The sequence below is a fragment of the Lontra canadensis genome, unplaced genomic scaffold (assembly GCF_010015895.1).
Source record: "Lontra canadensis isolate GAN:19392208 unplaced genomic scaffold, GSC_riverotter_1.0 scaffold53, whole genome shotgun sequence".
In the NCBI taxonomy this organism is placed as follows: Eukaryota; Metazoa; Chordata; class Mammalia; order Carnivora; family Mustelidae; genus Lontra; species Lontra canadensis.
The window spans coordinates 94,597-117,201 of record NW_022631047.1 but is presented as its reverse complement, the minus strand read 5'-3'; the positions used below and the strand labels follow the sequence as shown (position 1 = coordinate 117,201).

Genomic DNA, 22,605 nt, shown 5'->3' with positions numbered 1-22,605 from the left:
AGGCTTTTCTAAATTTGTCTTTTTGTATGATTCTTAGATCTTGTCATCAGTAAGTTTTAGTGATTATAACTTTTCCTTCAGCCATTCATCGCTTGTTATTAAGATCCCAAAAGATTCAGTAGTCCATAAATGACTAATAATCTATTGGGAGTATTTTGTAATCTCCAGAATTTGAGGAATGCTTCCTGGGAATATGAGTCAATGAAATTCTAATTTGCAGTATTATTAAGAAATTTTTATTCTAAACTCCCATTTAACTTTATGTTTATCAGAATCAACTTTCAAGATGATAATTCACCAATGGAAATAAATTACTGTTTATGTTTTCCATAACCATGAAACAAGAAAGTGACAGTAATTGCCATTTGAATTTTAAAAAGATTATGACACAGGTGTGCTCTGTGTGGTCATTACATACATGTAATTTTCCCTATTGTTAAAGGGAAAGTATTTTAGAATATTAGTATGAAAAATAATAGGAATTTAAATACTTTTGAAAGCCTTTAAAAACATGACCTCAGCATATATCTGATACATTTCCCTAACCATCACATTTGCAATAGAAATTTCATTATTTCATAATATTTTACAATAGTATTTAAACTTACACCCACTAACAAGGTGAATATTAGAAACAACATCTTCAGAGAAGTTTCTGTCGATTAAGAGGATCAACTTTCCCTTACCCTTATTTTCCTTCCTCTCTCTCTTTACTTCTCTGTCAACCTACATACCTATCTATTATATATGCCATATATACAGTATATATTTATTTACTTAACATTTTCATATCATTTGTATACTCTCCTAATTTTTACTTTTGCATTTCTGCTTTCTTATTACATTCTTACAAAAGCAAACCTATATAATTTCATTTCTTTACAAATTATCCAACAAAGAATTTAAATTGAATAAAATTATCATTTAATTTTCATTTTGTAGTAATATGTTAAATCTGTTTTTAAAAAAATGTAACCCATTTCATGGAAGGACAATGGTAAGAAGTGAGTGAGTGCTCATGGACACTCTTGTCTGTCCATAAGAAATAAGAAAAGCTAATTCTGTCTTGGACTTACAAACTGTGTAGAGCTCTTTACATCAACCTATGTATCAGGCTAAGCTGGAGATCAAAAAGCCAAAGTCAAATCCACTTACCTGGTATTGAGTTAGATTCACAATTACTGTTATCAACCAATTTTCTTAGTAATACCTTGGAGTCAAGGGGCTCATTAACTATAGGAACCAGGCTTGGGCACAATTTTTACATTCTCTGACACTTACAAGAGTCATTTTCTTGGATTTGGGTGAGGGAGGTAGAACCTGCTGTGAAAGAGGCAATAGAAAGATAGAGACAGTATGTAGATTTGCTGCTAAAGGAAAACTAAAGCATAAGAAACTCATGTATCATCATTTCCAAGATATTCTCTGGAGTCTACCTCTCACACTATTCTAGATTCTGAATTTGTCGTTTTCATGTCAGTAGAAAAGACCATCTTGGTATCAGTTGGAAGAGTCTGAACATAAATATGAAATCTATTAGGATAGCTTAATTTACTTTTATAGACCACTCTTTTCCCCCTCAAATATTCTTGTCAGAAATAGAGAAATCTTCAGTTAACCTATATTTTTAGAACATAAAGTAAATTTCCTCTTTTCTTTTACACTGAAACTGCTATTTTTTCTAAAAAACTAATATAAAATGGATGCAACCTCCTTCAAATGGCAAAGATAAATCTGACAGCAGATTTTGTCTTAAATTTCTATTTAATTTTTCAACATGTTTTAATCACATTTTATTGGTAAATTCATGGAGACATTTTAATAATGCTTTTAACTTTAAACATGTTTTCTTGAGACCCTTTAGTGGCTTAGTTGGTTAAGCATCTGCCTTCAGCTCAGGTCGTGATCCCAGGGTCCTGAGATTGACTCTTGCATTGGCTCTTTGCTCAGCAGGAAACCTGCCTCTCCCTCTGCCTCCTGCTCCCCCTGCTTGTGCTCTCTCTCTCTCTTTCTGACAAATACATAAAATCTCTAAGAATGTTTTCTTGGTGATACAGAAGAAATTTGAGAAATATTAATTGATGCATATTTTTATTTGACATAAAATATGTTACATATTTGTATGTGGTTTTTAGTAGCTTCTTACAGTATAGAAACCTGTATCTTTTCTATGAATGTATAAGCAGCTTTGCTTTGATGTGAGAAACAATGTAGATTATTGACATCTGAAATTTAGTTACACAGGATGAGATTGACTGTTTCCTATTTAGAAAACCAGTTAGGACTTGGTTTTTAGGCTAATAAGGAAAAGAGGCATTGATGATATATATATGCCGGTTTGAAAGAATGAATTGAGGTGTTTAAAGAATTTAGGTAGAGAAAGACAGAATTCTTCATTCAACTTTGTTTTCAGGGCTTTACTTTTTGCATGACCACATTCATTTATTTGAAGAGAAGACCATTCTTTGGACCATGTTTTTGAAGGCTTGCTTTACCTGCTGATTTCTTAGTGTATATATGAAAGGATTCAAGAGAGGAGCCACTGAGGTATTAAGCACAGCTACTCCTTTATTTGAAGTCACCCTTTCCCTTGCGGAAGGCTTAATGTACATGAAGATACAGCTACCATAGGAGAGGGAGACCACTATCATGTGGGAGGAACAGGTGGAAAAGGCTTTTTTCCTTTGACTCGTGGAAGGAATTCTCAGAATTGTCCGGATGATGTATGTGTAAGAGAGAATAACTAGTGTTAAGGTGACCATAAGTGTTACCACCGCTAAAAAAAATGCCATGAGTTCTAGAAAGCGAGTGTTTGTACAAGAAAGCTGTAGAATTGGAGAAGAGTCACAGATAAAATGATTGATTATATTGGAGTCACAGAAATCCAACTTCAGCAGCAGCATTACTGGTGGAAAGATGACCAAGAATCCTGCAAGCCATGAGCTAAAGACAAGAAGGAAGCACACTCTGCTGCTCATGATGGTCATGTAATGTAGAGGTTTGCAGATGGCCACGTAGCGGTCATAGGACATGGCAGCCAGAAGGTAAAACTCTGTCACCCCCAAGAAGATAAAGAAAAATAGCTGAGTCACACAACCGTTGTAGGTAATGGTTCTGTCCCTCGTCATGATAGTGACAAGGAATCTGGGAATGCAGACAGATGTGAATGATATTTCTAGGAATGAGAAGTTTTGAAGGAAGAAATACATTGGAATTTGCAGGTGAGGATCTGTAAGGGTGAGGGTGATAATGATCAGGTTCCCAGTCACGCTGAGCATGTAGGTAACAAGAAGAAATATGAAAAGTACAACCTGCCACTGTGGGTCATCTGTCAACCCGAGAAGAATAAACTCTGTCACTGTTGTGTGATTTCTCATTATTTTCCTTCTTTATGATGGTATTCTTTGTTTCAGCTGAAAAATAGATAAAAAAATAAGAAAGTTATGACATCAGAAAAGAAACACACACACACACACACACACACACACACAGGAATATAGACACACTTTAAAAAAAAAACCATTGCTGCCTTATGTTTTTAGAGAGAAATGATTTTGTGGTATGTAGAAACAAAATACTTATTAAAACTGACATATTATTATGTAATGTATCAATTAATTATTCCTATATTTCTTTCATTGTATTCTCATATATCTTATTATAAATCCTTGTCTTCTGAATGTTTTGATATATTCCTGAAAACAAAACAAAAAAAGAGACCTCTGAGATGAAAATCTAAAACTCAGAGCTTACTCCCAGCGTATTGCAAAATTTTGAAGATTTTTTTTTGCTGCTTTCTTCTTCATATATTTTTTAACATTTCGATTTTGAATACATATTTCTGTTTTCTTTTCCCATTCAACTTTTTGCAATCTACAGAGACCATTTGCCCATCTGGTAGAGTAATGTGCATCTGATAGCAGTATATAGATGTAGTAAACATTCAAGGTAAGCTTTTGGGAGGCAAAGATTATTTCATATTACTCTTCTTTTTTTTTACTTTTGGCTTTAACACAACTCTTGATGTTTTACAGGATTTGTTTAATGTTTTTCCTGTTTAAATTTCTTATTTTCTATAAAAGCTTTAGAAGTGCCATCATCTAAAATTATTTTAAGAAAGTTTTAACTCTCCAGACAGCATGGCTACATCTGTAATGTCTCAGTTGTTCTCTGTATCTTTCAGAGGTTTCAGAGCCTTCAAAAGGAATAATATTATTCACAATTAGCCAATTAACTTAATATATTAATGAACTTACTAAATTGTTTACCTACAAAGTTCCTGGGAAGGAATTATTCCTATTTTCCATCATCGTCCTCTTTTGGTCATAAGATTTGCATTTTTTGGGTTCTGCCTCAATATGATGGATGATAACCTTCAGTCTATAAAATTCATATTGTGCAAAACTAAAGCATAAAGCAGATCTGCTCAGTGTTAAGATATATGAAGTAAATTACTTTGACTCTTATACAAAAATGATTACAAGGTATTCTAATATTGATTATATTAAAAATAATTATTGAAAGATATTTAGATAAGAACACAAAATCATCATGTAGTCCTAAGGGTCACAAAATATTTATGTTTATAATGAACATAAATGTTGCATAAAACTCTTAAATTGTAATAGTTTTTAAAATGTCTTCATTTATATATTTCGTATAAATTGTGTGGCTTAAATTTATTCACATATACCATTGTGCATAATTGAGAGTACTTGAATAAAGCATAAATTTACCCTATTAAAGCAAAATTATTTCGGAAACTACTAAAGACATACTTACTTATTGGTATATATGACTGGTTTAGACAATGTCATTTCTAATGGCTTCTTTAATTTGTTTAAAGACAAGTGCTTTGAGATTTTTCAAAAGTCTTTGCAATTCGTTTCTTCTATGTCATCTTATATTTGTAACCAGATCCTCAAAACATTGATAATAAAGAATAATTCCAGGAACGCCTGTCAAACTTTTCATAAGTTTCATACGTCAACCCAAATTTCTCTAAGGATCTGAGGTCCCAAGATATCCTACGTGTTGCTACTTTAAGGGTTTAACTTGATATTTGAAATAAGTTATAGGTGAAATGAAGGCGAGTATAATATCTTCCCGTTTGGTGGGCAAGATGACATGATCTTAGTAATATTATTCAGACTAGCCATATTAATGCTCCTTTCACAATGGACTCAGGGGGATTAGCTGAAAGAATAAACAAAAGGTACCATGGAGATTGGTGTTCTCAAGACACCAGCATTAAACTATAGTCCAAATTAGTACACAATTTAGAGTAGAATATTTTGGTGATAGTGGCCTGAAATCAGAACAGAAAAATATAAAACAGGATTTAAATTTTTATAATAATCCATAACTTTACAAGGAGAAGAAACTTAATGGAGTAAGAGATAAGCAATTTTTCAATGGCAATAGATTTAAGTTGTGAATAGTGGGTTTTTCTCCAATCTTAGGGAAATATTAAGAATTCACTGTGATGATTTAGACTGGGGCTGAGGTCTCTATTACTCTACACCATAAGAGATGTCAGGTTTGTCTTTAAGGTTTTATATCTTTTCACTGAATGATGACATAGAAAACCTGACCATGATTAAATCATTCCATTTACTCATTCTATGTTATTTTATATAGAATATATAAATATATATATATTTTATATACTCAATTCTATATTATTTTAGAAATCTCAGATTCCTTTTCTCATGTCCAATACAAGCAATATTTCCTTCATCCCATGCATCATTTTTTTTTAATTTAATTGTTCTTTTATTTTTTTTAAATTTTTTATAAACATATATTTATTTTTTCCCCAGGGGTACAGGTCTGTGAATCTCCAGGTTTACACACTTCACAGCACCCACCATAGCACATACCCTCCCCAATGTCCATAACCCCACCCCCCTCTCCCAACCCCCCTCCCCCCCAGCAACCCTCAGTTTGTTTTGTGAGATTAAGAGTCACTTATGGTTTGTCTCCCTCCCAATCCCAACTTGTTTCATTTTATTTCTAAAGCCATCTATACTATCCCATTTACATTCATTATTTGAGACCTATATTTAGTTGCTATTTAATCCTGGAATTCCATAAGTCATATAAATAGTTTACATTCAGTGAAATTTGGGATTATTTGATGATCTTAAAATGTCAGGCACTTCCTGAAGAAAGATTTTAAGATATTGCTGTGTGTTTTTTGAGACATGAATTTATTCAAGGTATATGACTAAGGAATACAGAGTGCCCATTGAAGGAGAGTGTTAGAGCAGCTATTTTAAACTCAAAATATTTAATCTATTCATGATAAAAGTCAAGAACTTGAATGTGTCATAAATATGCTCATGTTTCATTACAAACATTGTCACAATAATATTTATATGATGTTTATGTGTGGGCCAAAAATTTTTTAAAGATTTTATTTATTTATTTGTCAGAAAGAGCACAAGCAGGGGGAGCAGCAGAGGGAGAAGGAGAAGCAGGCTCCCTTTTGAGCAAGGTGCTCTGTGTGAGACACCATCCCAGGGCCTGGGATCATGACCTGAGCTGAAAGCAGACATGTAATGGACTGAGCCACCCAGGTGTCTGTGTGGGCCAATAATATTTAAAATTATACATTATGGGGAAACTCTTATTACATCCAGAGACCTGGAAAATTGCTTTAATGTGTATGACCGCATTTTCACTTGATTATGAACTTTCCCTCTACTCTTTTAGATTCTTGGCTGACACCATGTTGTAACAAAGACAGATTAACAGGAGAAAAATAAACAGAAGTTTAATAGCACGAACACCTCCTGTACACAGGGGAGAGATCCAGGAAAACTGAGTAACATGCCAAAATGGCCCAAGGCCACCACCTTAAATAATATCTTCCCCTAAAGCTAAAGGAAGATGTTGTGGGGTGGAGAGATAGCCAGTTACAGGAAGTAATCAGGGGAAAGAACAGTGAAGGAGGGTATAGTTGTCATGCAGATTTGAGTAGCCACCTTCTCCTTTGAAAAGAGTCTCTAAATATTTGATCATCCTCCACTTTGCTGTACAGAGAGGGAGACAACCTTAAAAATGGAGCTTCCTCATATAAAAGTGTCTTTTTTTTAATGATATAGGAAACGTTTATATTCATCAGGATAATATATTAAACATATGGTGTGATTTACAAAATGTCTACGAAAAGTGAACAACAATCTGTAGATAGGAGAAAGAACAGAAGAAAAATACATTAGAAAGTTGGCAAGTTTTTTTTTTTTATTTTGGGTGGTGGTACTGAGTAATTTTTTTCTCGTTCTTTAAATATTCTCTCTCTCTCTCTCTTTTTCTTTTTACAGTAGCTAACTGAACATAAATAAATAAATGTGTCTTCCAAAAAAGTAACTTCTCAGTTTTTAGAGCTTTCCCTTTGTTACTTTTTAAGAGTAACCAGCTCAAAATAATCCTATGCCAAAAAGGCATATTTTGGAATGTTATTCTGCTCCCCTTCAGTTACCTCTGCAAAGATCCTATTTCCAAATAAGGTCATTTCTGTAGTTTCCAGGTAGAGATGAATTTTGAAGCATACTATGCAAAGCAGTACAGTACCCAAACAGATACTTCTTTTTTTTTTTTTAAAGCTTTTATTTATTTATTTCAGAGAGAGAGAGAGAGAGAAAGTTCAAGCAGGAGGAGAGGCAGAGAGAGAGAAGGAGAGAAGCAGTCTCCCCGCTGAGTAGGCAGCAAGGTAGAGGCTCAATCCCATGACCCTGAGATCATGACCTGAGCTGAATGCAGAGGCTTAACCTAACTGGGCCAGGTTTGGTGGCCAGGTGCCACCAAACAAATACTTCTAATAACAATTTTAAACAAAAACATATTTCCAGTGAACATAATAACTTATTTACTTTCAATTTTTTTAGTAGAATCTGCTTTTATATCAATATCTTCAATAATAGATTGTAGGACAATGTATAAAGGTTGACAGAATATAAGTAATAAATCTGTTAAATTAAGAATAATCATATAAATAATGACATAACAATCTTTTATGCATTAAAGACAAATCCATCAAAGACTGAAGATTGTGTTAAGTCTATGGTATGCCATATCAGTTTACTAATGATAAGACTTGTTTATATTTTAGCTTTAGTTTACTTTAAATTCACACCTGAGACCATATTTTTTACCTCAGTGATAGACGTGGTACTATTTGGCAATTACTTATCCAGTATGCAAAATTAAAAAAAATGAATATCTAGTATTTGCCTTCATTTTATAAAGTTGAAAATGAAATGAAAAAATGAATAAATGAAAATTAATGAGTATATATAAAATTATAAATAAGCAAAAGACAGGTAAAAAAAGATGGTCAGATTTATAGATGGCATATTAATAAACTTCTTTCTGCTTGTGTGATTTACCTTGTTCATTGTATCTTTTGTTGTAAACAAAGCAATGCTTCTTAGTATGTCCTAAGAGCTTCTCCCCAAGTCAGAAAAAAAAGATGTCTTAAATGATATTTTCTTAATTTTATCATTATGTAGTGTATATATATATACATTTACATTTGTTTTTCTTCAGTCAGCACCTTGCTTGGCTATTTATGGTGACCTAAACCTCATTTCTGAGAAACCAAAATGTTTTGCCTACATGAATGCTTCCTGTATCTCTCATGTACGTTCCATTTTAATTTACCCTTTAAATAGTGATGCTAGTAAGACCCCTGCAGATATTTGGCACCTAGACATTTTCCACAAACCCCAGTTATTGGGTTATTACTCATAATTTTCATGAATGACCAGAATTTATCATCATAGCTATTTTATGTTTGTCATTTCTAGATGATATAGTACCTAGTAATATGTATACATGTCACTGCCTCACTTCTTTTACTCTCAAATGAGTTCATTTTCAGAACCAATTTTCTTTAGGTCATTGTGACTTGGGATAAAATATTTAGTACCCTACAGATGGTATTTCAGGAAGAAGCCTTGTGGGAAACAGAGGCAAATACATATTCAGAAAAAGTTTTTCTCCCAGTGAGTACAAATTGGAGTCCCCTCAATGAAGAAAGGGGTGTAAACTTATCAATTTTCTGTCAGGTAGCTGGTTGTTTCCTCTAGCATATGAGCTATATCAAAAGCTCAGCATGATCCTGGGTACTGGCAGGTTTGACATCCAGGTAACTTTTACATAAATTTAGTCATTGCCTTCATGGCTGTATTTTTCATTAACTTAGTAATCAAGTATTCAAAGAAATGGTTCAGGAAAAGTGAATGGCTTTCATAAAATGGGTCATCTTATCCTCTTGATTATTATAAATCTTTTCAGATGAGTTTTTGTTGAAAAGTCACATGGCACACAAACACCTAAATATTCTGGTTCCATTATGAGAGTCTCATTCAAGTACCAATTTCCTAACTCTCTTTGTTTTGATACTCCAATATTTCTTCTAAGTCTCTTGCTACCCAATATACCATCAACTAATGTTAATGAAACAGTACAAAATCTTAACATCTGATTATCTGTAAGCTTCTGGAAATGATTCTACTGGAAAAACATCCTATCCTGTGATTTAGGGCTATTCCTGAATGAGATTCATTGACTCAGTAGATTATTTATTGCATTTATATTATATGATGCAGAATTGTCTGTCAACCAGTTTCAGTTTTTCTTCTTCTGGTAACTAGCCATTATAAATTGACAATGAAATTCATTGTATGTATGTTGTGAACCTGCAGGGTCTTTCTTAAATTTTAACAGAACACTTTCTGCTGCACAGAAAATGCTCTTTTTCTGGAAATTGATTCAAGTTTGCATTGGATGAAAGTTTGTGATTAACCATAGTAATTCAGGTCAGGCTTTCATAAGACATTATGTTTATTGTGGTTGCTGCTGTTGTTACTGAATAAGAATTACCTCAGTGGGTTGGCCATTTATTTCTCTCCTAGACTTTCATGAAGAATCTCCTATAGGAAGGTCAATTTTGTCAATTATCATTTTTGTTACCAATCTAGACATCCTTGGGTGTTGGATAATAGCTTGCTTACATCATTTGAAGATTTAAGGGAGACATTAGTGGGGATGCTCAATTGCTCCTTCACTAAGATTACCTCCCACTTTAGTCATTACCTCTTCTTTCATTTTTCCTGTTTTTTTTTTAATATTTTTTTAAGATTTTATTTATTTTAGAGAGGAAGAGAGAGAACATGAGCTGGGAAGGACAGAGGGAGAGGAAGAGAATCCTTAAGCAGACTCCCTGCTGAGTGTGGAACATGACAGGATGCTTGATCTCATGGCCTTGAGATCATGACCACAGCTGAAATCAAGATTCAAATGTGCGACAGACTGAGGCACCTATGTGCTCCTTTACTCAGTTTTTAATTTTTTAATTGTTTAGATTTTATTTATTTGAGAGAGAGAAAGTGAGAGTGAGAGAGAGCATGAGATGGAAGAAGGTCAGAGGGAGAAGCAGACTCCCCATGGAGCTGGAACCCAATGTGGGACTTGATCCAAGGACTCCAGGATCATGACCTGAGTCGAAGGCAGTTGCCCAGCCAACTGAGCCACCTAGGTGCCCTCCTCAGTTTTTTAAAAAAGAAAGTCATTGTATTTGTTTCAACTCTTGGTGTCTTAAGGAATAGAGTTTGGAGGTCAGTGAATAGCTTAAACATGTTGAATGCTTTCCAAACTATATCATCAATCTATTGATTATAATTATATTAAGGAATTTATAATATTTCAACTTTTTTGTTATACGTTAACTCAGAATTATCAGTTCAGCGATCTCCTGAGAATCCACTGGAACTTCTTCTTTTTTTTTCTTTTTAAAGATTTTATTTATTTATTTGACAGAGATCACAAATTGGCAGAGACGGAAGCCGGGGTGGGGAGAAGCAAGGTCCCCACTGAGCAGAGAGCCTGATTCAGGGATCAATCCCAGGACCCTGGGATCATGACTGAGCCAAAGGCAGAGGCTTTAAGCCACTGAGCCACCCAGGTGCCCCTCCACTGGAACTTCTATCTATTTAAGGTGGCTTAGGAAACCCAGAATTTCTGATAGAGCCACTTATTTCAATGAATTTGGAATAATGTAAAATTATGTTTCTTCTCTGCTGGATATGTGCCATGAGAATCCATCCAAACATAAGTTCCCATATTTAATTTTGATAAATTATCAAAATCAGGTAAAATTTTTCAATGTAATTATGCCTTCTCCTGAGTTTGTACTTGCTTACCACTTCCTGGTAAGGCTAGATTCTGTACATATTATAGGTCAGAAAATAGGAATGGTGACTGTACACATAAGGAAAAATTTAAAGCTAATTCCTTCGTGTGTGGTAACTACAGAGGTTCTATAGTTTCACGAAGCAGAGGAAGATAAATATGGTTCCTTCTGTTGGCAAGGAAGTCTACATGGTGCTTTCACTTTCAGGTACTCTGAGTCATCTGAATCCACAGAGATACCTTCATTCCATTGATCAGTTCCCATTCTTTCCCATTCAGTGTCCTAGCATTCACATAAGACATGTGAAGAAGTTATGAATTAAATCAGCTTTATAACTAAGGAACCTGTAGGATAAGGATTTAATACTGGCTATATCATCTCTTCAGTTATGACATAATTGAAACTTTAAAGTTACATTTTCTTTTTTTAAGCTGTCTCATGTATTTGGAAGCAGCTAGCTCCTAAATAAGTGTCGTATTCATTGTTCAGTTTTATTCAGCCTTGCTTTTAGTAGGCTTTTAATACTAGATGAACTCTCCCTTATAAATGTGTCCATGTAGACTATCAGTGTTTATGTGTCTAATGGAATCATTGCTGATTTCAGACAAAACTGGGTTAATAAATTGGTTCCAGATTCTTATTGGTTTAAGAGTCTGTTCCTGGGGGGCACATGGGTGGCTCAGTGGGTTAAGCCTCTGCCTTCGGCTCAGGTCATGGTCTCAGGGTCCTGGGATCGAGCCCCGCATCGGGCTCTCTGCTCATCCAGGGAGCCTGCTTCCTCCTCTCTCTCTGCCTGCCCCTCTGCCTATTTATGATCTCTGCCTGTCAAATAAATAAATAAAAATCATAAAAAAAAAGAGTCTGTTCCTGGGATAGGTTCTCTATATATCAACTACAATTGCAGAGAGCAGGATTTAAGGAAGCTAATTAAAAATAAATCTATTTAGTATCAAGTAATTGTTGGTTTAAGGAATTATCAAGAGAGTAAAGGCAGATTTTTTAAAAGTATTTTTGTTAATTCTTTGTCTGAGAGAGAGAAAAAGAGCACAAGCAGGGAAAGCAGCAGGCAGAGGGGGAAGCAGGACCCCACTGAGCAAGAAGCCTGATGTGGAACTCGATCCCAGGGCTCTGGGACAATGACCTGAGCCAAAAGCAGGCACTTAACTGCCTGAGCCATCCAGGCATCCCTGAAGGCAGATTTTAGGATGAGCTTCATGGAATGACCTCAAAACTGCTTCACAAAATTAAGTCCCCATGATAACTCTTTCTCAGGAATCTAGTGCTATTGCTATAAAATTTAGGGTCATTTGAATCTGCTATGATCTACACCAGCAATGTAGATGCTTAACTATAACAATTTTTTTTAGATTTTATTTATTTATTAGAGAGAGAGAACACGAGAGGGGAGAAAGTCAGAGGGAGAAGCAGACTCCCCATGGAGCTGGGAGCCGGATGTGGGACTCAATCCTGGGACTCCAGGATCATGACCTGAGCTGAAGGCAGTCGCTTAACCAAATGAGTCACCCAGGTGCCCCTGTAACAATGTATAAAGTTTGTATCTTTTATGAAGTTATCTGATTGGCAGAACTAAAGTGATATTTAGAATCCTAGCTTCAAAGATAACTGAAAATGTAGCCTTTGCAGTCCTTGCATATAGATAGACATATGTGATGGAATTTAGAAGATGCAAAATGTATAAGTTCATAATAAAACAGTAATAGAGTAATGAAATGTAAAAGAGTCATCTAAATTACTCATCAATAAATGAAGTAAGCATTATTGTCATCCTCAATTTACAGATGAAGGAATACCACATAAAGTACTCTACAAGGACAGTTGTCCTACAGACACTGTTGTGATGCATAAAGGCAAATTATTTTTGAGTAAATTGCATGTTGCTGGCTTTATGACATTTAGTTAAAACTAACATTACTTAAGATAATAGTAATAGTTTTAATTTATTAAGCCCTGGGAGGTACTAGGCAAGTTTGTTAGCCATGTCTGAATAAATATTTAAACTACCCTCTGAGGTAATTCCCATTATTCTCCTTAATTTTTATATCAGTAAGTGACTCACTGAGAGTTTCACTAATTTTTCCAAGATTGCACAAATGGAGACTTAGTGGAGTGAATAATGGAGTATATGAGCTGCTCCTGAGACCTGAGGGAATCCATGTCAAGAAAGCCACTGATGTGCTAAGTGAATAATATTGTTGAGTACCATTGTGATTTTCACTATTGTCTGTATGAAAACATCTCAAGTTAAGAAAACATTAAAAGTGTGATACCCATGGAAGTCTAACCATAGGGTTCCAGCTGGTACCATGATTAAAAGATATAATTTTGCCCTGTTTGTGTTCCCAGTGGAGATCCTGGGAGGTAGACCTAAAAAGAAAAGAGAGTTTCTGCCTGTTGAGTAATGAGTTTAAGAGGAGCTGCTATTCAACAACTGTATTGTTGAAGGCGTATAGTGATTTCTGTCCACGGTTTTGAAAAACAAGGCATCCTAGAAAACTGAGTCATAAAAAAATTATTCAAACAGGATATCAGAGCAGAGCAATGATAATTTTAAGGCAGGAGGTATTAATAGTTTATATAGGAATAGGCTTTTTGAGACCTCCATCCTTTTGTTGATTAACAAATATTTTAGTAAATGACGGCACTATGGTAAGCCCTTTGGTAGGCAATAATGAACAAAGTATCCCATTTTCTATAAAACATTCATAGTCTGTGAAGATCTAGCATCAAGAAAGATGACATTCTAGTATATGGTGAAAATTTCTAATCATATTGATAAACATACTGTATCATGAGGCTCATGTAATCCTATTTGACTATGAGTTACAGCAATACAAAGCCAATTTTATAGATGGAGCAAAGAGGGCAATGCGAATTTGAGGACTTTAGCACTGGAGATCTACCATCAGACAGAGTGGTATAGGGCATGATGAACACCAAAGAGATCTGATTATTTAAGTATACAAAGACTTACTGTGACTCAAATAGACTGATGGAGAACGACTAAGTTTTATCTATCAGTGAGAGAATCAGTTGTTAATCCCATAATCTATGATTATGGCTGCGGTTGTTGTTGTGGATAACTCAGTGCTCAATCCAAAAATGACAGAAACTCTTTCCAATGAGAAATGATATTATCATACAGGCATATGTTATATCTGAGAAGTGTGATGCCTTTTTGGCTTCAGAATCTCTGATCAAGCAGATTCCACAAGTTTTGGGTCCAGGCCTGAATAAAGTTGGCAATTTCCCTTCCATGCTGACCCACAATGAGAACATGGGGGGTCAAAGTGGATAAAGTGAAGTCCACAGTCCAATTCCAGATGAAGAAGTTGCTATGTCTGGCAGTGGCTGTTGGCTACATGAAAATGGCAGGTGATGAGCTTGTGTGCAACACCCACTTAGCTGTCAACTTCCAGGTGTTGTTGATCAAGAAGAATCGGCAGGAGGTCTGCGCTTTATGCAACAAAAGCCTCATGGACAAGCCCCAGCACCTGTACTAAGGCATACCTCGATAAACCCTTGTGCTAACATTAGAAAAAAAAGAAAGGAATATATACTATCCATATGAGGAACACTAGTATTGGTTTTATAGCATAACTTTTTTCTGTGCATAATAAATTGAATCAAGAAAATCAGCTTTTCATAGAAAGCATAAAAGAGAAGTAATGACTACTTGCTGTTTTCTGTTTCTAACCACCCAATTCCCATTCACTTTGCTCACTTTTACAGCTGCTATTTGCAATCATTATTCTTTTTGCCCAGGATATCCATTTAATTATATTTCTTACCTTTACTCAGAATTCTTACTGCATTGTTGGAAATGTTGTGAGCAGTCCTATATTTTATATTCATATGGACCTGGGCATATGTTTTTATAAAAGATTAATTCCATACTGAAAAGTCTACTTTTTTTATTCAGTGTAAGAGTATTCATTGTTTTTGCACCACACCCAGTGTTCCATGCAATCCGTGCCCTCTCCAATACCCACCACCTGGTTCCCCCAACCTCCCACCCCCCGCCCCTTCAAAACCCTCAGATTGTTTTTCAGAGTCCATAGTCTCTCATGGTTCACCTACCCTTCCAATTTCCCTCAAATCCCTTCTCCTCTCTAACTCCCCTTGTCCTCCATGCTATTTGTCTACCTTTTTATCTGTTGCTCAAAATCTTATAAGGTGGAAATGATCTGTTCTATTAATCCAAATGGCTAGTGCATGTCTGCAATGTAGTTGCTTTGAAAGTCTTTTCAGAAATAACATCTGAATGATTTTCACTATAAGAATTAGGAAGAAATTAAAAGAGACCCTTAATCTCAGGATACAAACTGAGGTTTGCTGGGGAGTGGGGAGGGAGGTGAAGGGTGGCTGGGTGATGGATATTGGGGAGGGTATGTGCTATGGTGAGTCCTGTGAATTGTGTTAGACTGATGATTCACAGACCTGTACCCCTGAAGCAAATAATGCATTATATGTTTAAAAAAATGCAACAGCAAAGGCAAAGGAAGACAATTTGGAGAGCTAGAAAAAGCTTTTCATCATTTGCTCCTGTAAAGCATTAAAAAGTACAATAGGTAAGAAAAAAAAGAAGGAGGAAGAAATTATATTTGTTAGTTTTCCTAATCTGTAAGCTGTTAATATCCACATAATAGGTATTAAATATTGTTATTGGTTTTTCTTTTAGTTTACCTAGTTTGTGCATGGACTTAATTTGTCAAATATATCTCAGTGTTTCCTAATGTAAATTTTAAATGCCTGAAAAAGTCTTAGAAATCTTGACCATGGTCATTGATATAAATTCCTTCAAAATAGATCTGAGATAGTAATAGATACGGTGTGGTACCAGGTTAACTGAGTGTAGATGAATGAATGATCCACAATGCCATTTGAGGGTAAAGGGAACCTTGCTGGAGAGTCTTGGAGAGTATCATATCCTATTCTCAAAAACTCTTCTTACTGGGGGACCTGGGTGGCTCCATCGCTAAGTGTCTGCTTTCCACTCAGGTCATGATCCCAGGGTCCTGAGATCGAGCCCTCCATCCAGCCCCACATCGTACTCCTTGCTTGGTGGGAAGCCTGCTTCTCCTTCTCCCATTCCCTTTTTGTGTTCCCTCTCTCACTGCGTCTCTCTCTGTCAAATAAATAAATAAACATTTTTTAAAAATCCCATATTACTGAGGAAATAGTATAACTTTTTTATAAAAACATATGTGATTATGACCAAGAAATAAAATAAAGGTGAAAACTGAGATAACAGCCAAAGCAGACAAGGTTTGTCTTATGCATGTGACTTTAGGGTTAAAAAGAATCAACATTTAGCAATTATAGTGAGAATGACACTAATTGTGCTAAGGCAGGAAAACTGACATTTTCTTTGACAATGATAACACTACCTGGCCGATAGGCTTCTCATGCTTAAGTTACTGCATTGATCAAATTAAATTTTAATTTCATGTACTTTCTCTCCCCCACTAGAATCTGAGATAAGTTAGAGCAAGAATCCTCCTTCTCATCACTGATCCCCAAAGCTTGCCATAAGTAAGAAAAGCCTGAATGAGTTCATTAAACATTACAAAGTCCTTTAATGTAACAATCCTAATATTGAACATGAGCTTTTATTCATAATTTATTCAAGTGAAAGTCAGGGTGAAGATGAAAGTAACCCAACTAGTCTGGGTTTTGTGGTGAAAGGGAAGTGACTGAAATGCCAGTTCTGAAAGCTGCAATCTCTGTACATTGAAATTTCAACCTCAATTGCATCATGTTCATTCACCTATAAATCGGAAGCAATAATGTTCACTTTCTAAGAAGTTTTGTAAAATAAATACTGCATGTGATTTGCTTAATACAGAGTAGAGCGTGTAGAATATTATCAGTAGATGTTATATCTTTTCCGTACTTCCCAAAACCCTAAGGTCGGTTCTAGATGCCACAAATAAAGCTCGGTTCTCCAGAAAGGTGAACTTCCAGTGGTTTATCATAGTTTCATCCATTTTATATGTTTGGTGTATTTTTATATTGTTTTGTTCTTTGCTTATTTTTTAATTTTTGGAGGCATTTGATCTGCCTAAGGAAAAGTACTTCTGACTAAGAGAGATGAGTAATGAATAGCACCCCATAAAGTTGTTGGCAGGATTAAATGAGTCAAGACAAAGAAAACAATAGCTCTAGAAGGTAGGAATTGCTGAAAATTTTTATGTTTCTTCTACCCCCTTCTACCTCCTTTCTCTTCCTCCTCATTAGCATCTTAATTATGATAAATGGTGTAAATATTTTTTAGTATGTATGAGTCTCTAATCTTTTAATATTTTAAAGTAGATATTTATATTTTATTCCCAGTCCTCTGGTGATTGTGTTTACTTGATTTCATGGAAATGACAAAGAGAATCAGAGTTTTCTAATACCATTCATTTCTATTACTGGGTAAGAATGAAAAGTTCAGAAATCCACATCAATCCTGACACTCTTTCCATCAAACTAAATGCCCAGTGTCTCTTCAAAGGAAACCACTATCATTCAGAATCATAATCATAACCCAGATGTTTTACTGCATTGAAAAAAAAACACTTGATATTACAGAAAATTCTGAAACAATATTCAGTTCATCAAATGTATTGAGGGCAATGATTAGGAACTTTAATATGGGAGTGGAAACAAGGGAAAATACATAACTCTAGTAAAGGAAAGGGAATTTTGAGAAAGTGTGATAATAGTATTTACAAGAACATCATCCTTTTAATGCTCCTAATACTTTCATTTACTGGAGAAAAACATAACCTTTTGGATAGTATCCTTAAAGGCTTGCTTTACTTGCTGGTTCCTGAGGGTATATATAAAAGGATTCATCATAGGAGCGACAGAAGTATTCAGAATAGCCACTCCTTTGGTCAATGATGCCTTTTCTTTTGCAGAAGGGTTGGCATACATGAATATGCAGCTTCCATAAGAGATGGAAATGACAATCATGTGTGAGGAACATGTAGAAAATGCCTTTTTTCTCTGACTGGCAGAGGGCAGGTTCAGAATTGTTCTAATGATGAACATGTAGGACAAAATTATTAGTGCCAAAGTGAAAAGCAGAATCACTATGGCAGAGTAAAAACCGATCACTTCTAAGAGCCATGTGTCTGAGCAAGATAATTGCAAGAGGGGAAAATAATCACAAGCAAAGTGATCAATGACATTGGAACCACAGTAATCTAACTGGAGAAAAAGAATAACTGGTGGGAAGATATTTAAAAATCCTGCCAGCCAAGAGCAAAAGACAAGTAAATTGCAGACTCTTTTGTTCATGATGGTTGTATAATGCAAGGGTTTACAGATGGCAACATAGCGGTCATAGGACATGGCAGTTAGAAGGTAAAACTCAGTTATTCCCATGAAGATTAAGAAAAATAACTGAGCTGTACAATTATTGTATGAGATCATCTTGTCTCTGGTGATAATTGTGCCCAGAAATCTAGGAATACAGACAGTTGTAAAGGATATTTCTAATACAGAGAAGTTCCTGAGGAAGAAATACATGGGGGTCTGTAGATGGGAGTCAACCAAGGTGAGAGTGATGATGGTCAAATTACCAGTGACACTTAATATATATGTGATAATTAAAAAGAGAAAAATCATAATCTGAAGCTCTGGGTCATCTGATAGCCCTAGAAGAATGAATTCTGTGGGTACTGTGCGGTTTTTCATTGCCGATCCTTTCATCCCCCCTTTAGAGCAGAAACTGTGTGTTCCCCTATAGGACATAAAAATTTAAAACAAGATTGAGGTTAGAGTACCGAATCTTAAAAATATCCACAGTGATGAATAATCTATGAAACCCAAAAACAAATGTTTTCCTTCAGCAACTCTCCAATTTCTACTGGACCTCACAATCAAGTAATACATATTATTTGAAGTTAAATACTGATTTCTTTTTGTTGAAAATGCACTGTCACGCACCATGGATAAAGAAAAATCTTGTGCTAACATTTAAGCAGAAGCTATTTATTCTAATTTTCTTTAAATATTAAGATTCTAATTATTCTTGAAAATATCTAGCTCCTTTTTAAAAAATCATGAAGATATTCTAATTGATATTTTTCTTTTCCTCAATATTATAAAAACTAGTCTGGATTATGGATAATAATCCATAGATAATCTATGGATAGATTATCCATCTAAATACAGGGTTTCAAATCTCACAGGGTTTATTTAGGCCTGCCTCCACAATTTGAGACCTATATAGTTTAGGAAATTTCACAAAGTTGCAAAATTAGTCATCTAATTTGTGAGTAATCATCTCAAAGTACAACATGCATGTTTATGCATGGGAATGTTTTGTTGACATTCTTTCATGAATTAATTTAAGAGTTTGGTTGATGCTGTCACACTCTTATATATATTTTTTTGCCTTGTTGATAGATAGGCTAGAAGGACAATAAGGTAACATTCTATTACTAAATTAAATAGTTGCCTAGAAGTAGTTGAATTCACTCAATGCATAATCATTTTCTTTTCTTTTCCTTTTTTTTTTTTATAATACTGCTATGGAAAATGAACAAGTAGATGGTCAAAATAATATCAACTGGGAAGCAGATATTTTTTCTAATAGGGAATTTTAATAATAATCTTGTGTATGTAACAGAATACATTTTCAAATTAGAAAAAAACTGAACAATCCAAGATTAATTTCTGTGTTCCTGCTTTAGGATTTTATTAAGAGTCTCTTGGTAGTAAGCAATTATTTAATTTTTAATATTGAAATGGTTGTAAATCCACAAACATATATGCAAACATGATTTTAAAACATTTAAGTAAAATGAAGATTCCATATGTTATATTGAAGAATAAAAAATTTACTTACTTCCTGATTCTTCTTGATGACCTAGTCTCAAATTTTATCATCTGATTTGCTTAAATATTTACACGGTGTCAGAGCTGGTAAATCGAGTTAGCAAAATATTTGGTTTCTACTGTGCTCTCAAAACAAGTGTGTTGATTTAACTTTTTCATGGTTCTTAGGGATTATAATTCTCTTCGATTCATGATATCCGTCATTCCTGATACTATAAAATGCTGACAACTTTTTATTATAATTCAACTCATTCTTGCTTTTCATCTATCAAACTCCACATACAAATTCAGTTACACCTAGATTGACTACTACTTTTCCATTTGCCTCTTTTCATATACTACAAAACACTTATTTATCCAGTCATTTTTCTTTCTATTCATGCAAACATTTAAAATAAATATTTTGTAATTCTATGATTATACATCTGTAAAACCTAAGTAATATTTTCCTCAAGTTCATGGACTGCTATATTTTCCTGAAAACAGTTTTGAGAAACAGAATATATGAAATGTTCTTCTCTATGTCTGACATACAAATGGAACTGGACTTATTTTATCTGTGTCTTTTTGTTGGCCTGGGGGAATTCATTAAGTAAATAGAATGCCAAGGAGAAGAATCATTAAAGACAGAGGTGAATCATTTTTATAAATATTGATTAAGAAGTACAAAAAGCAAAATGATTCAGGTAAATAGACAAATATACAAACAGCGAGATCCTAAGTATGTGAAAGCTTGATTTAGAATTTCACACCTCTATTGCTTCTCGACCTTTTGGCTAAGATCAAGTGTAGAATTTCACTCTTCTGTGATTGCATAGGAATCCACATTTTTTTTTTCAGAAACTGGACTTGTCTTCAGTAGAATTAGTGTGCTGATATCTTTTGAATTTTGGCAACCTAGAGAAAAATTCTTTATCAGGATGAAATGGTGGAAAACATTGCTGTGGATTTGTAGTATGACCGATTGTCTTCTGAAATGGACAACCTCTTAAAGACTGATGAGGAGGTTTATTCCTCTACTGACCCTTTGAATTTAGGGAAGCCATTCCCAAGCCCCTCCCTAATGTGGCTTTTATTGCCTTTTGACTACTTTCTTCACTGTGTTATTTACTTCCATTAAACAGTTACTTATATTCGTGCATATGACATCTTCTCATGTTGAGAATATTTATAAATCAATAAAATAAATATCTGGAAAGCTGGCATTGGATATTTTGAACTTGTTTAATCCTCAATTCCTTCAATGAGAGATGTCATTTTTATTCCTAGAAGTGTAATATAGTATAGAAATATAGAGGTGCCTCGGTGGCTCAGTGGCTTGGGCCTCTACCTTCAGTTCAGGTCATGATCTCAGGGTCCTGGGATCAAGCCCCATATCAGGCTCTCTGCTCAGCAGGGAGCCTGCTTCCTGCCCCCCCTCTGCCTGCCTCTCTGCCTACTTGTGATCTCTGTCTCTGTGTCAAATAAATAAATAAAATAAAAAATAAATACATATGAATACCATATGTACACATATGTGTAATATAATTTTATATTTAACAAGTTATCTTTATTTTCTTTGCAGTTATAAATGTGGACATAAAACATGTGTGCATTTAATACCAGTAGTGCGGATTAACACTATTTGTGGGGGGGCGGGGTGTGGATTATTTACAATATTGAAAGATGAGAGTATTTGGAAATGAGACAAAAGAAAGAAGCTTGAAAGGATGAACAAACCACTGGCTCACACATAGGACAATACATAGATGCTGAGATGTGTAGAATTTATAACTGCTACACATTAAAAAAGGCATTGAAAATATTTATTCAAGATATTTCAGTGGAGATAGTGAAACTGCTTCTCTTATGAAAATTCTATTCCTTTGCTTTTAGTTTTGTATCCAAATAGCAATTCTTTTTATATTTTATTCAGAGCTTTTATTGATTACCAGGCACTGACCATAAAATTATCTCATTTTTTTCAAACAAGCAGACAAACAAAACCATCTGAGGTCAGTGCTATTATTATTCAGGAAAAGAAAGAGTGAGGCAGAAAGAAGTTAAAGTGTCTGGTGTCCACCATTTGCATGTTTGTGAGCAACACAATCTTTAGTGACTCACAGGGAAAGGGAATGAATTTCTATCTCACAAAGCACTGCACTTCATGAAATATCCTATTAGACATGTTTCTTCTCCATATCTTTTCTCAAACTCCTAGATACTGGATTGTCTCTCTCTTTCCTCCTTGATCACCCTCTCATTCTCTAACTTTCTACCCTTACTGCTTTATTCCTAGTTCCTAATAGCTGTCTAGCTTTTCTCTAGGCCTCAGAATAATTTACTTTTAATGAAGACTGATTATATCTGTTACCCTCCTATCCACAAGCTAGTAGGCATCTGCTTTTTAATAATGTGTCAATTACCACCATGTATTCTGAGGTTGATGACTGACTATGTTTTAGGTCAATAAAACATCGTTCAAGCTACCAGGTTTCACTCTCCTCAGAGAGTGGAGGATGGATTTTAATTACAAATAATGGTTTGCTGTAACATGTTCTAAATCAAAAGAC

At 34.7% G+C, this 22,605-nt stretch overlaps 2 protein-coding genes across 2 annotated transcripts; both read right to left on the bottom strand.

Annotated features, from left to right (window-relative positions):
- Window positions 1-2,438: 2,438 nt before the first annotated feature.
- Window positions 2,439-3,377, bottom strand: LOC116877587 (olfactory receptor 6C75). The gene has a single exon (XM_032874349.1). The coding sequence runs from the start codon at window positions 3,375-3,377 to the stop codon at window positions 2,439-2,441; it is 939 nt and encodes a 312-aa protein (XP_032730240.1).
- A 14,591-nt stretch (window positions 3,378-17,968) lies between these two features.
- Window positions 17,969-18,907, bottom strand: LOC116877586 (olfactory receptor 6C3-like). Its single transcript, XM_032874348.1, has one exon. It carries the CDS (start codon window positions 18,905-18,907, stop codon window positions 17,969-17,971), a length of 939 nt encoding a protein of 312 aa, XP_032730239.1.
- Between the last annotated feature and the right edge of the window lie 3,698 nt (window positions 18,908-22,605).

Excerpts from the sequence above, each read along its gene's own strand:
- LOC116877587 (XM_032874349.1), bottom strand. The coding sequence starts at position 3,377 with ATGAGAAATCACACAACAGTGACAGAGTTTATTCTTCTCGGGTTGACA.
- LOC116877586 (XM_032874348.1), bottom strand. The coding sequence starts at position 18,907 with ATGAAAAACCGCACAGTACCCACAGAATTCATTCTTCTAGGGCTATCA.